We start from the raw sequence: 13,440 nt of genomic DNA, 5'->3' as shown, positions 1-13,440 counted from the left end.
ATAGTTATATTTTCTATACAAAACAAATCATTAAAATAATCAGTAGTTATTAATATAGCTGCCATTATTTCTAAAGTAAAACTTTAGTATTATTAATCATAAACGTATTGTGCAACTACCATAAACTATTTTGATTTGGTACTATATGATCATTTAAATTTTCTTTTAACAATTCACATGTTAGGCTGCTTTATCATTTCCACTTTCTTAAACATGTGTATTAGACCTCCATGTATGCTAGACCAGTTCTGCTCTCAGGGTGGTATCTGGACTGTGCCATTTTCAAAGTGTGTCACCAGCCTGCAGTGAGATACACAGCAAGTGTCTTTTGAATCCAATACCCTTAAAAAAATTGGGGCTTATATTTTGTTGGTCTTTTTTTTTCTCATCACAGTTTTATAGTAATTGATTTTTTTCCTATGTTTTACAAATGTATTGGTCTGTGGCAGTTTGGGGTTTTTTTGTTGTGTCTTTTTGTTTTTTTAACCACATATGATTTAAGAAGCACTATACTAGACATTGGCATATAATACTAAATTTTGTATTCTTAGGAACTTACATCTTATATTCCTAGAAATTATATTGTTGATTTTAGCTGTTAGTTAAAGGTTAATATATCTTCTGACTTCCTGGAATTTTTACATCAACAGGGAACTCCATTTAAATAACAACCTGTTACGAGTTCTACCTTTTGAGCTGGGAAAACTGTTTCAGTTGCAGACTTTAGGCCTGAAAGGTATGACTTCCCATATTTGTGCTTCTTGTGGTTTGTATGTATGTCTTTTGAGTCTAAAGAAGCCATTAAAGGGAATCCTTTTGCCAGGGATTTGCAGGTTCACTCTTCCCCAGAGTTCATCATTTTGTTAGATACAGTCCAATGGTTTTCTTTCTTTTTCACCTATAGATTGTCTGCTAGTCTTCTTATTATTTTTTGCTCCTAGCCCAGCCTTGCTTTTCTAGCCTTTCTTTTAGTCACCTCTATGTTTTGGTGATACATTCCTGACGTCAGACTTTATTTCATCATCCTGTAAAACAGCTTTTTTTGTTTGTTTGTTTTATGTTCAAATCTCAAAAAATGGAGATTCTCACAAAATGCAGAAAGCAAGTAGAAAATTTTGATCTGTTTGGATCCTCTAATAAAGACCAGTATTTAAGCATTTCTTTAAAACTCAAAAATAAAATTGATTTATAAGGACTTTACTAATATTTTAGAACTCGGAGACATAATTAACCTAGTAAGAACTATTGGGAAATATTTTTTTAAACCAGCAAGGTTAAAAGTCCCATTTTAATAATATGTCAAAACCTATAAATTTTTTTATCACATTGTGGTTCTTCACCAGTCTTGTAGATGTATCCAGCTTACTCTATAATTGATTCCTTAAAAAAGATCACAGGGGGACTTCCCTGGCAGTCCAGTGGTTATGACTCTGCCCTTTGCTGCAGGGGGCATGGGTTTGATCCCTGGTGGGGGAACTAAGATCCCACACCCACATGTGGTGTGGCCCCCAAAAAAATCACATGATGAAGTCTTCAGGAAGTGTACTTTTATTTCTTAAAAATACAGTTATAAAGTGAGGTTTTATTTCTGTAAATCCATTTCATATTATAAAAGTAATGGTATTGTTCACAAAAACAAATGGAAATTGCAAACAATACATTTACAAATATATGTAAAACCATGTTCAACAAACATCAGCTTTATAAATCATTCTTTGGAAAGTTTTTGTCTGTATGGGCTACACTGGCTGAGGCCTCTTAAAATGGAAGTCAGGGAAATGTGAGCTGCAAATGCCTTTTCTGTTGTATCTCCCTATGATAAGTCTAATTTATTCTTATTTTCCTATTTTGAAATTTGAAAAACAAATATATAAAATGTGGCAAAGTGTAATTCATATACAGACTACCAGAATTAACAATTAATATTTTTTCACTTTTGTGTCCATTTTTTAATGCAAAAGAAATAGAACATTACAGAACATTAAGGCCCTCTTCGTTCCTCTTCTAGTCTCTTTTTCGTCCCAGAGGCAGCTACTGTTGTGTGTCCCTCTCGTTCAAGGTTTTGTAATCTTACAGTATATATTTTACAAACCTTAATCTGTATTCATTTCTGTAAGGATTTACAAACTTTATTTGAAGTTAGGGTCATTGCTCACAAATTTTCACACTGATTTAAGTAAACGCTGGGGCCAGGTAGGGAAGTCTTTATGGCACATTTGTTTTTGATTAGTCCTTGGTCTTCCACTTCAGAAAGATCCTTTACTGTTCAACATTTATGCCTTTATGTTTCTTTCTTGGAAGTATAGTTTCACCGAGATAGTTCGTTTATCTCAGCTATTCTGTTGGACATTGTTACATGTCTGTCTGCAATAGCAGTCTTTTCACTTGATTTCACCTTTTTAAGACAAATCCCATGTTATCTTCCTGACTTTGCAACTTACACTTCAATGCTGTGCTAGCTACTTCTTAAAACAGTTACATTTTCCTTGCTCTCTGAAAACTTCTTTAATGATTTCTCATGGCACCTGTTAATTATTTGGAAGAGAAAATGTATCACTTAGTTCAAAAATCATGTCTATTTGCTATTTTATCCATTTGTACAGAGCCAAAGTACTTCTGCCTCATGAATCAGTTCATATCATTTTCTTTAAAGTTGATTGCATAGGGCTAGCATGCGTCACTTTTTTTTTTTTTACATTTTTCCATGTTCTTCAAAATTGTTCTACTGTGAAAGATAGGACTAGAACCTTAGATAGTGTATTCTTTTTTTTATTTTGAGATAAGAGATTTATGTGAACCTGTAAGAAATAATTCAGGGAACAATCCATGTGCCTTTTACCAATTTCCCCCCAGTGATAACATCTTTCAAAACTATACTACATAGACTTGCCTGGTGGCACAGTGGTTAAGAATCCGCCTGCCAATGCAGGACACACAGGTTCAAGCCCTGGTCCGGGAAGATCCCACATGCTGAGGAGCGACTAAACCCGTGCGCCACAACTACTGAGCCTGCAGTCTAGAGCCCGCGAGCCACAACTACTGAGCCCACGCACCTAGAGCCTGTGCTCCGCAACAAGAGAAGCAACTGCAATGAGAGGCCCACACACCACAACAGAGTAGTCCCCGCTCGCTGCAACTACAGAAGGCCCCCGCGCAGTAACGAAGACCCACTGCAGCCAGAAAATAAAAAACAAAACAAAACAAAAACTGTAGTACAGCATCACAACCAGGATATTGACATTGATACAGTCAAGGTACAGAACAGTTCCATCACCAAAGGATCCCTCATGTTGCCCTTTGATAGGCACACTTGCTTTCCTCTTGCCGCAGTTCACTCCTGAACTTCTGACAACCACTGATATGTTATCTATTTCTATAATTTTGTTATTTAAAAAATAATATATAAATAGAATCATGCTGTGTGTAACCTTCTGAGATTGGGTTCCCCTCCCCATACCCAAGGTTAATTCTTCGGAGATTCACCCAGGTTGTGGGTGTTTGCTCCTTTATATTGTTGAGTAGTATTACTTGGTATGGATGTATCACAGGTTGTTTAATCATTGACCTATTTAAGGACATCTGGATGGTTTCCAGTATTTTGCTGTTACAGATGAAGCTGCTGTTAACATTCTGTGTGCAGGTTATTGTGTGAATGTAAGTCTTCATTTCTCTAAGATAAATGCCCAGGAGTGCAGTTGCTGGGTCATAGGTTAATTTCATGGTCAGTTTTTTTTAAGAAACTGCCAGGTTGTTTTCCAGACTGCTGTACTATTTTACATTTTTACCAGTAATAAATGAGTGATCCAGTTTCTTTGCATCCTTATCAGTGTTTGGTATTGTCACTATTTGATTTTTTTAACATCTTTATTGGAGTATAATTGCTTTACAATGGTGTGTTAGTTTCTGCTCTATAACAGAGTGAATCAGTTACACATATACGTATATCCGCATATCTCCTCCCTCTTGCACCTCCCTCCCATCGTCCCTATCCCACCCCTCTAGGTGGACAAAAAGCACCGAGCTGATCTCCCTGTGCTATGTGGCTGCTTCCCACTAGCTATCTGTTTTACATTTGGTAGTGTATATATGTCCATGCCACTCTATCCCTTTGTCCCAGCTTACCCTTCCACCTCCTAGTGTACTCAAGTCCATTTTCTACATCTGTGTCTTTATTCCTGTCCTGCCCCTAGGTTCTTCAGAACCATTTTTTCTTATTTTAGATTCCATATATACGTGTCAGCATATGGTATTTATTTTTCTCTTTCTGACTTACTTCACTCTGTGTGACGGTCTCTAGGTCCATCCACCTCACCACAAATAACTCAATTTTGTTTCTTTTTATGGCTGAGCAATATTCCATTGTATGTATGTGCCACATTTTTATCCATTCATCTGTTGATGGACACTTAGGTTGCTTCCATGTCCTGGCTATTGTAAATAGAGCTACAATGAACATTGTGGTACATGACTCTTTGAATTATGGTTTTCTCAGGGTATATGCCCAGCAGTGGGATTGTTGGGTCGTGTGGTAGTTCTATTTTTAGTTTTGTAAGGAACCTCCATACTGTTCTCCATAGTGGCTGTATCAATTTACATTCCCACCAACAGTGCAAGAGGGTTCCCTTTTCTCCACACCCTCTCCAGCATTGATTGTTTGTAGACTTTTTGATGATGGTCATTCTGACAGGTGTGAGATGGTACCTCACTGTAGTTTTGATTTGCATTTCTGTAATGATTAGTGGTGTTGAGCATCCTTTCATGTGTTTGTTGGCAATCTGTATATCTTCTTTGGAGAAATATCTGTTTAGGTCTTCTGCCCATTTTTGGATTGGGTTGTTTGTTTTTTTTGATATTGAGCTGCATGATCTGCTTGTATATTTTGGAGATTAATCCTTTGTCAGTTGCTTCATTTGCAAATATTTTCTCCCATTCTGAGGGTTGTCTTTTGGTCTTGTTTATGGTTTCCTTTGCTGTGCAAAAGCTTTTAAGTTTCATTAGGTTCCATTTGCTTATTTTTGTTTTTATTTCCATTTCTCTAGGAGGTGGGCCAAAAAGGATATTGCTGTGATTTATGTCATAGAGTGTTCTGACTATGTTTTCCTCTAAGAGTTTTATAGTGTCTGGCCTTACATTTAGGTCTTTAATCCATTTTGAGTTTATTTTTATGTATGGTGTTAGGGAGTGTTCTAATTTCATTCTTTTACAAGTAGCTGTCCATTTTTCCCAGCACCACTTATTGAAGAGGCTGCCTTTTATCCATTGTATATTCTTGCCTCCTTTATCAAAGATAAGGTGACTGGGCTTCCCTGGTGGCGCAGTGGTTGAGAGTCCGCCTGCCGATGCAGGGGACGTGGGTTCGTGCCCGGTCTGGGAAGATCCCACATGCCACGGCGTGGCTAGGCCCATGAGCCGTGGCTGCCAAGCCTGCGCGTCCGGAGCCTGTGGTCCACCATGGGAGAGGCCACAACAGTGAGAGGCCCGCGTACCGCAAAAAAAAAAAAAAAAAGATAAGGTGACCATATGTGCGTGGGTTTCTATCCTGTTCCATTGATTGATATTTCTATTTTTGTGCCAGTACCATACGCTCTTGATTACTGTAGCTTTGTAGTATAGTCTGAAGTCAGGGAGCCTGATTCCTCCAGCTCCGTTTTTCTTTCTCAAGATTGCTTTGGCTATTCGTGTTTTTTTGTGTTTCCATACAAATTGTGAAAAAAAATTTGTTTTTTGGCGGTACGCAGGCCTCTCACTGTTGTGGCCTCTCCCGTTGCAGAGCACAGGCTCCGGACGCACAGGCTCAGCAGCCATGGCTCACGGGTCCAGCCGCTTCGCGGCACGTGTGATCCTCCCGGACTGGAGCGCAAACCCGTGTCCCCTGCATTGGCAGGCGGACTCTCAACCACTGTGCCACCAGGGAAGCCCCAAATTGTGAAATTTTTTGTTCTAGTTCTATGAAAAATGCCATTGGTCATTTGATAGGGATTGCACTGAATCTGTAGGTTGCTTTGGGTAGTATAATCATTTTCACAATGTTGATTCTTCCAATCGAAGAACAAGGTATATCTCTCCATCTGCTTGTATCGTCTTTAATTTGTTTCATCATTGTCTTATAGTTTTCTGCGTACAGGTCTTTTGCCTCCTTAGGTAGGTTTATTCCTAGGTATTTTATTCTTTTTGTTGCAATGGTAAATGGGAGTGTTTCCTTAATTTCTCTTTCAGATTTTTCATCATTAGTGTATAGGAATGCAAGAGATTTCTGTGCATTAATTTTGTATCCTGCTACTTTATCAGATTCATTGCTTAGCTCTAGTAGTTGTCTGGTAGCATCTTTAGGATTCTGTATGTATAGTATCATGTCATCTGCAAACAGTGACAATTTTACTTCTTCTTTTCCAATTTGGATTCTTTTATTTCCTTTTCTTCTCTGATTGCTGTGGCTAGAATTTCCAAAACTATGTTGAATAATAGGGGTAAGAGTGGGCAACCTTGTCTTGTTCCTGATCTTAGTGGAAATGGTTTCAGTTTTTCACCGTTGAGAGCAATGTTGGCTCTGGGTTTGTCATATATGGCCTTTCTTATGTTGAAGTAAGTTCCCTCTGTGCCTACTTTCTGGAGGGTTTTTATCATAAATGGGTATTGAATTTTGTCGAAAGCTTTTTCTGCATCTATTGAGATGATCGTGTGATTTTTCTCGTTCAATTTGTTAATATGGTTTATCACCATATTAACATTGATTGATTTGTGTATATTGAAGAATCCTTGCATTCCTGGGATAAACCCTACCTGATCATGATGTATGATCCTTTTAATGTGCTGTTGGATTATGTTTGCTAGTAGTTTGTTGAGGATTTTTGCATCTATGTTCATCTGTAATATTGGCCTGTAGTTTTCTTCTTTTGTGACATCTTTGTCTGGTTTTGGTATCAGGGTGATAGTGGCCTCATAGAATGAGTTTGGGATCGTTCCTCCCTCCGCAAATGAGTTTGGGATTGTTTGGAAGAGTTTGAGAAGTATAGGTGCTAGCTCTTCTCTAAATGTTTGATAGAATTTGCCTGTGAAGCCATCTGGTCCTGGGCTTTTGTTTGTTGGAAGATTTTTTTTTTAACTTCTTTATTTGTTTTTGGGGCCGCGTTGTGTCTTCGTTGCTGCGCACAGGCTTTCTCTAGTTGCATTGAGCGGGGGCTACTCTTCGTTGCGGTGCGTGGGCTTCTCATTGCAGTGGCTTCTCTTTGTTGTGGAGCACGGGCTCTAGGCGCATGGACCTCAGTAGTTGTGGCGCACGGGCTTTCTTGCTCCGCGGCATATGGGATCTTCCCGGGTCAGGGCTCGAACCCATGTCCCCTGCATTGGCAGGTGGGTTCTTAACCACTGCGCCACCAGGGAAGTCGTGTTGGAAGATTTTTAATCACAGTTTCAATTTCAGTGCTTGTGATTGGTCTGTTTGTATTTTCAGTTTCCTAGTTCAGTGTCAGAAGGTTGTGCTTTTTTAAGAATTTGTCCATTTCTTCCAGGTTGTCCATTTTATTGGCATATAGTTGCTTGTAGTAATCTCTCATGATCCTTTGTATTTCTGCAGTGTCAGTTGTTACTTCTCCGTTTTCATTTCTAATTCTATTGATTTGAGTCTTCTTGCTTTTTTTCTTGATGAGTCTGGCTAAAGGTTTATCAATTTTGTTTTATCTTCTCAAAGAACCAGCTTTTAGTTTTATTGATCTTTGCTATCGTTTCTTTCATTTCTTTTTCATTTATTTCTGATCTGATCTTTATGATTTCTTTCCTTCTGTTAACTTTGGGGGTTTTTTTGGTGTTCTTCTCCTCTCTAATGCTTTATGTGTAGGGTTAGTTTGTTTATTTGAGACATTTGTTGTTTCTTGAGGTAGGATTGTATTGCTGTAAACTTCCCTCTTAGAACTGCTTTTGCTGCATCCTATAGGTTTTGTGTCGTCGTGTTTTCATTGTCATTTGTTTCTAGGTATTTTTTGATTTCCTCTTTGATTTCTTCAGTGATCTCTTGGTTATTTAGTAGTGTATTGTTTAGCCTCATGTGTTTGTAGTTTTTACAGATTTTTTTCCTGTAATTGATATCTAGTCTCATAGCGTTGTAGCCGGAAAAGATACTTGATACTATTTCAATTTTCTTAAATTTACCGAGGCTTGATTTTGTATCATTCTACTTTGTTGAACCCAATTCTAGTTCTAGGAGTTGGGTTTTCTATTTTTTGTAGGTTTTTTAGTAATTAAAAAATTTTTTTCTATGTAGAAAATTAGTCACCTGCAAATAGGGAGAAGTTTATTTATTTCCAATATGTATGCTTTTCTTTCCTTTTTCTTGCCTTATGGCACTGACCAGAACTTGCAGCTCTATGTTGAATAAGAGTTGTGAGAGCAGAGATCCCCCCTTTTCCCCGACCTTAGAAAGTATTCTGTCTTCATTGTTCAGTATAATGTTAGCATGGGTATTTTGTAGATGCCCTATCAATTTGAGGATTTTTCCTTCTATCCTTCTTTTTCTGAGAGTTTTAAATCATGAATGGGTATTTAATTTTGTCAAATGTTTGTTCTCCATCAGTTGATATGTGATATATAATTTTTCTTCTTTAGCCTGATAATTAATTTTTGAATATTGAACCAGGCTTGCATTCCTAGAATAAAATCCGCTTGATCATGGTGTACAATTTGTTTATTGCTGGTAAGTGTATGCTAATATTTTAATGATTTTTGACTGTATTCATGAGAGATATTTGTCTGTAGTTTTGTTTTTTGTTTGTTTTATACTCACTTTGCCTGGTTTTGGTATCAAGGTGATATTAGCTTTATGAAATGAATTTGAAAGTGTTCCCTCATCTTCTGTTTTCCAGAAGAGATTCTGTAGAATTAGAGTTAATCCTTTTTTAAATGTTTAGTAGAATTTTTCAGTACAACAGTCTGGGTTGATTTCTTTTCTGGTAGTTTTAAAATTATGAATTCATTTCCTTTACTAGGTGTAGTGCTATTAAATTATCTACTGGGTGAGTTGTGATGATTTGTGTTTTTCAGGGAAGTGGCCCATATCATCTGTGTTGTTAAATTTATGTATGTAGAGTTGTTTATAGTATTCTCTTATCCTTCTGATTTCTGTAGGGTCTGTAGTGATACCCTTATTCCCTTTCGTTGTTGATATTAGTAATTTTTGTCTCTCTTTTTCTTTATCAGTCTTGGTTAAAGGTTCGTCAGTTTTATTGATCTTGTCAAAGAAACAGCTTTAAAATTTTTTTCCTCCATTTTTCTGTTTTCAGTTTCACTGATTTCTGCTCTTTAGTATTTCTATGCTGCTTTTTCTTTGGGTTTATTTTACTCTTTTTCTCTTGGTTGTTAGGGTAGAAGCTCAGATTATTGAATTGGGACTTTTTTCTTCTGATGTATGCATTTAGTGCTGTAACTCTCCCTCTTGGCCCTGCTTTAGCTGTGTCCAGCAACAAATTTTATTTTCACTAGCTCAGTGCATTTTGAAATTTCCCTTCAGACTTCCTCTTTGACCCATGGATCAGTCAGAATTTTCCAAGTGTTTGCACATTTTCCTGTTGTCTTTCAGTTACTGATTTTTAGTGTCATTCCATTGTGGTTGAAGAGTACATTCTACATAATTTCAGTTCTTTTAAATTTGTGGATGTTTGGTTTTATGGCCCAGGATATGATCTATCCTAGTATTTGTCCCTTGGGCATTGGGCAAGAGTTTTGTATTCTGCTGTTACTGTGTAGATGATGTATACATAGTTAGATCCAATATATTTGTCTGATATCTATTAGATTGATGGTTTGTGGACTTTTGTCTGGTTCTATCAATTTTTCAGAGAGGGGTGTTGACGTCTTCAGCTGTAATTGTAGACTTCTCTGTTGTCCTTTCAGTTCCATCAGTTTTTGGATGGAATTGTTTTTGCTTAAAATATTTTGCAGTTTTGTTGTTTGATAGATACACATTTAGAATTGCTAATTCTTCTTGGGGGATTGGCCCTTTATCGTTACATAAGGCCACTCTCAGTGTGGTGATTTTCTCTGAAATCTACTTGATCTGATATTAATATAGTCTCTCCTGCTTTCCTCTGACTAATGTTTGCATGATTTTTTTTCCATCCTTTTCCTTTCAACCTGCTTATATTGTTATATTTTAAGTGAGTTTCTTGTTGATAGCATATAGTTGGGTCATGTTTTTAAATCCACACTGCCAATTTTCTGTCTTTTAATTGGTCTATTTAGACCATTTACATTTACTATAATTGTTGATTTATTGGGGCTTACATCGGCCACTTTATTTTTTGTTTTCTGTTTGTTCTCCTTGCTTTTGTTTTTCTGTTTTCTTTTTATTGCTTTCCTATGGGTTATTTGAGCATCTTTTTACATTTCCATTTTAATTTGTCTGTGATGTGTTTGAATTATCTTTTTCAGTGGTTGCTCTAGGTATTTCAGTATATAAACTTAATTTATCATAGTCTTCTGGTGTTACTACTTTACCAGTTTGAGTGACATATAAAAACCATAGCTCTTTTTATGACCTTTTATTTGCCTGTTCCCCCAGTTAACTGCCAAACAAGATTCAGAAAACTTGAGAAGGAAAGCCTATTATATTTGCCCCCCCTTTTATTAAACCATAATCTTTTTTTTCCTTCCTGATATTCCAGGGTTCCTTCTATTATCATTTCCTTTCCATTTAGAGAACTTTCATTAATGGTTCTCTTAGGGGAGGGTCTGCTGGCAACAGAGTGTCTTAGTTCTCTGTCATCTGAAAATGTCTTTGTTTCTCCTTCATTCCCGAAGGATATTTTCGCTGGATATAGGATTCTGGGTTGACAGGTCTTTTCTTTCAGCACTTGAAAAATACCATGCCACTTTCTACTGGTTTGTGATGAGAAATTTGTGGTTATTCATATTGTTTTTCCCCTACAGATAAGGTTGTTTTTCTCTGGCTGCCTTCAAGATTTTTTTCTTTGTCTTTAGTTTTCAGAAGTCTAATTATGATGTTGCTTGGTATAGATTCCTTTGGGTTTGTCCTGTTTGAAGTTTTTGAATCTGTAGGTTTAGGTTTCTTGCCAAATTGGGGGAACTTTCACCATTTCTTTAGTACTTCCTCAGCCCTGTGCTCTTCTGCTTCCGTTGCTCTGAGGACATGAATGTTAAATTTTTTGTTGTAGTTCCACTGGTCCCTGAGGCTCTCTGTTCATTTATTTTTTTCAATCTGTTTCCTTTCTGTTGTGCAGATTGCATAATTGTAGTGTTATACCTTCCAGTTCGCTGATTCTTTCCTTTGACCCTCCATTCTGCTGTTGAACCCATCCAACTGAGTTTTTTATTTCATTTATCCTATTTTACAGTTTTAATATTTCCATTTGGTTTTTACATTTCATTTGTTTACCAAAACTTTGTTTACTGAGTCTTCTTATTTTTTTGTCATTTTATTTCAGGCATGTTTGTAATTTTTCATTGAAGTATTTTTATCATGCCTTCTCTGTTTTGCTCAGATCATTCTAATGTTTCTATCATCTCAGTATTGGAATCTATTATCTTTTTCATTCAGTTTGAAATTTTCCTGGTTCTTGGTATGATTAGTGATTTTCACTTGAAGCTGGACATATTCACATTATGTTATAAGACTCTGGATCGTATTTAAACCTTTTTTGCTGACTTTCTCTATCACTGCTGTGGCAGGGAAAATGGAGAACACCATCTCCTTACTGCCAGGGGAGGTAGGAGTTAAGATTCCACTTAGCCTTTGTTGACACCTGAGGGTCAGCTGGGTACAGGTGGCAGTTTTGGCTCCTTATGTGGTCTCCATAGTCACTGCATTGGGGTGACCTCATTACTGTTGGGAGATGGTAAAAGTCTTGACTCTCCTCAGCATCCCCAGAAGGGAGGTGGAGGAGCACCTCATTACTGCGGGTTGGGGTGATAGTCCAGGCTTCCCTTCTTGGTCTCTGCAGACACCACAGGGCGGAGGAGGAGGTGCTTGTTACTGCCTGGAGGGGATAAAAGTCCCAGCTACCTTCTTGGCCTTCTCTGACCCTACCCTGCTAGGGGTGTTGGGGTACCTCCTTACTTCCTCATAAGGGTGTAAGTCTAAGCTCCCTGCTTGGTCTTTGCTGGCATGAGTAGAGAGGATGCCATGTATGTTTCTTTGGTGTTTAGCTGTAGTAGAGCTGTTACTATCTAAAAGTTTTGTTTTGTTAGGCTGCCCTTTCCTGGCCCTTTGGTGTTTGTTGGAATTTTTTTTCTGTACCCATAGGTGTTTCTGTGTTGCTGGCTTCTTAGCTCTGTGTCTGGGATATATGAGACAAATAGTAAACCCAAGGAATTCACCACTGTGTTGTTCCTCAGGTCCTGAAGTCTCTGAACATTCTGCCTTCTTACCACATTTCAGAGTCTTACATTTCTTTACACATAATTAATGGGATTTTAGTTGTATTCAGCAGGAGAAATAGGGAAAAGTATGTTTACTTCATCTTTCCAGAAACAACTTTTCTCATTCACTTTTGTTCCTTAGTTCTGAGACTCAGTATCATGTTTTAATTCCAGAATTGTATTGTACTTGTTAAGTTTACCCTATGTGTATTATTTTTCCAGGCAATGAAAAGTAGATTAAATTTAAAGGAATTCCAAAGAACAAGCAGATGTTGTGGGAAATATACCATTTGGCTTCATGCATTTATTAGAGAGTCAAAAATAGATGTTTGGGTTTGGGGATGGTTTTTAATTTTATAGAAAGATCTTAGAAGGGAGGATCACATAGTTATAAGTACTCAGCAGTTGCCTTTAAATATTTTTTGCACTAGAAAGTAGTAAAAATAACAGCAGTAATGTAGGTCTAGTTAGAATGGGATGCTTACCTGGTACTGAGAAGTTTTTTGGTTGACTTCATTTTCTCAAGATATCCTTAACAGGGTCCTGGTAACTTTGAGGTTATAGCTACCTATCTCATAGGATTGTGACTAAATGAAAATTTTAGGACTCTGGTATCTGTAAAGAACTGTACACATATGGGGAATGAAACTATTGTTACTTGTCTTCCTACAAATATATACCTTGCACTTATAGGAGCATGTTTTTACCTTTACAGTTCTTAAAATCCTAACTTAGGATTCTTCCCATCCGTGTAATCCAGCTTTTAATGAAGGATACTTCACTACCTCACAGGTCAGGGCATTTCATCTTAAATAATTCTAATGTTTAACAAACACTTCTATTCTGAGCTTGGTCCTCATTCTGCCTTTTGAGTCTACTCTTTCACAAGAGAAAAGGAAAAAAATACTTTTTTCTCTGTGTGGTGATCATTCTTATAGTCCATACCTTTTTTTTTTTTAAATTTGGAATGGCTAAGATCTCTCATCATTTTACCTATCTTCCATCTATAGAATTTATTAGTCTTTCTTAAAATGGAGCATGGGTAGGAACTTTGCTTTTGAAACAGTGTACTAT

At 37.1% G+C, this 13,440-nt stretch overlaps 1 protein-coding gene across 7 annotated transcripts in view; it reads left to right on the top strand.

Moving 5' to 3' along the window:
• Window positions 1-13,440, top strand: part of CNOT6 (CCR4-NOT transcription complex subunit 6) — a 67,306-nt gene that overhangs the window by 38,782 nt on the left and 15,084 nt on the right. For 5 of the 7 annotated variants that reach the window (XM_019937451.3, XM_033853670.2, XM_073802886.1 and 2 more), the window contains one exon: window positions 651-736. The exons of the other annotated variants lie outside the window; for them this stretch is intronic. In XM_019937451.3, coding sequence (XP_019793010.1) covers window positions 651-736 — 86 coding nt within the window. The remainder of the gene's footprint in view (window positions 1-650; window positions 737-13,440) is intronic. 7 annotated transcript variants of the gene reach the window in all.

This window comes from Tursiops truncatus, chromosome 3, assembly GCF_011762595.2.
Source record: "Tursiops truncatus isolate mTurTru1 chromosome 3, mTurTru1.mat.Y, whole genome shotgun sequence".
Taxonomy (NCBI): Eukaryota; Metazoa; Chordata; class Mammalia; order Artiodactyla; family Delphinidae; genus Tursiops; species Tursiops truncatus.
The sequence above is the reverse complement of the archived record's forward strand: the minus strand, read 5'-3'. Positions and strand labels throughout refer to the sequence as shown.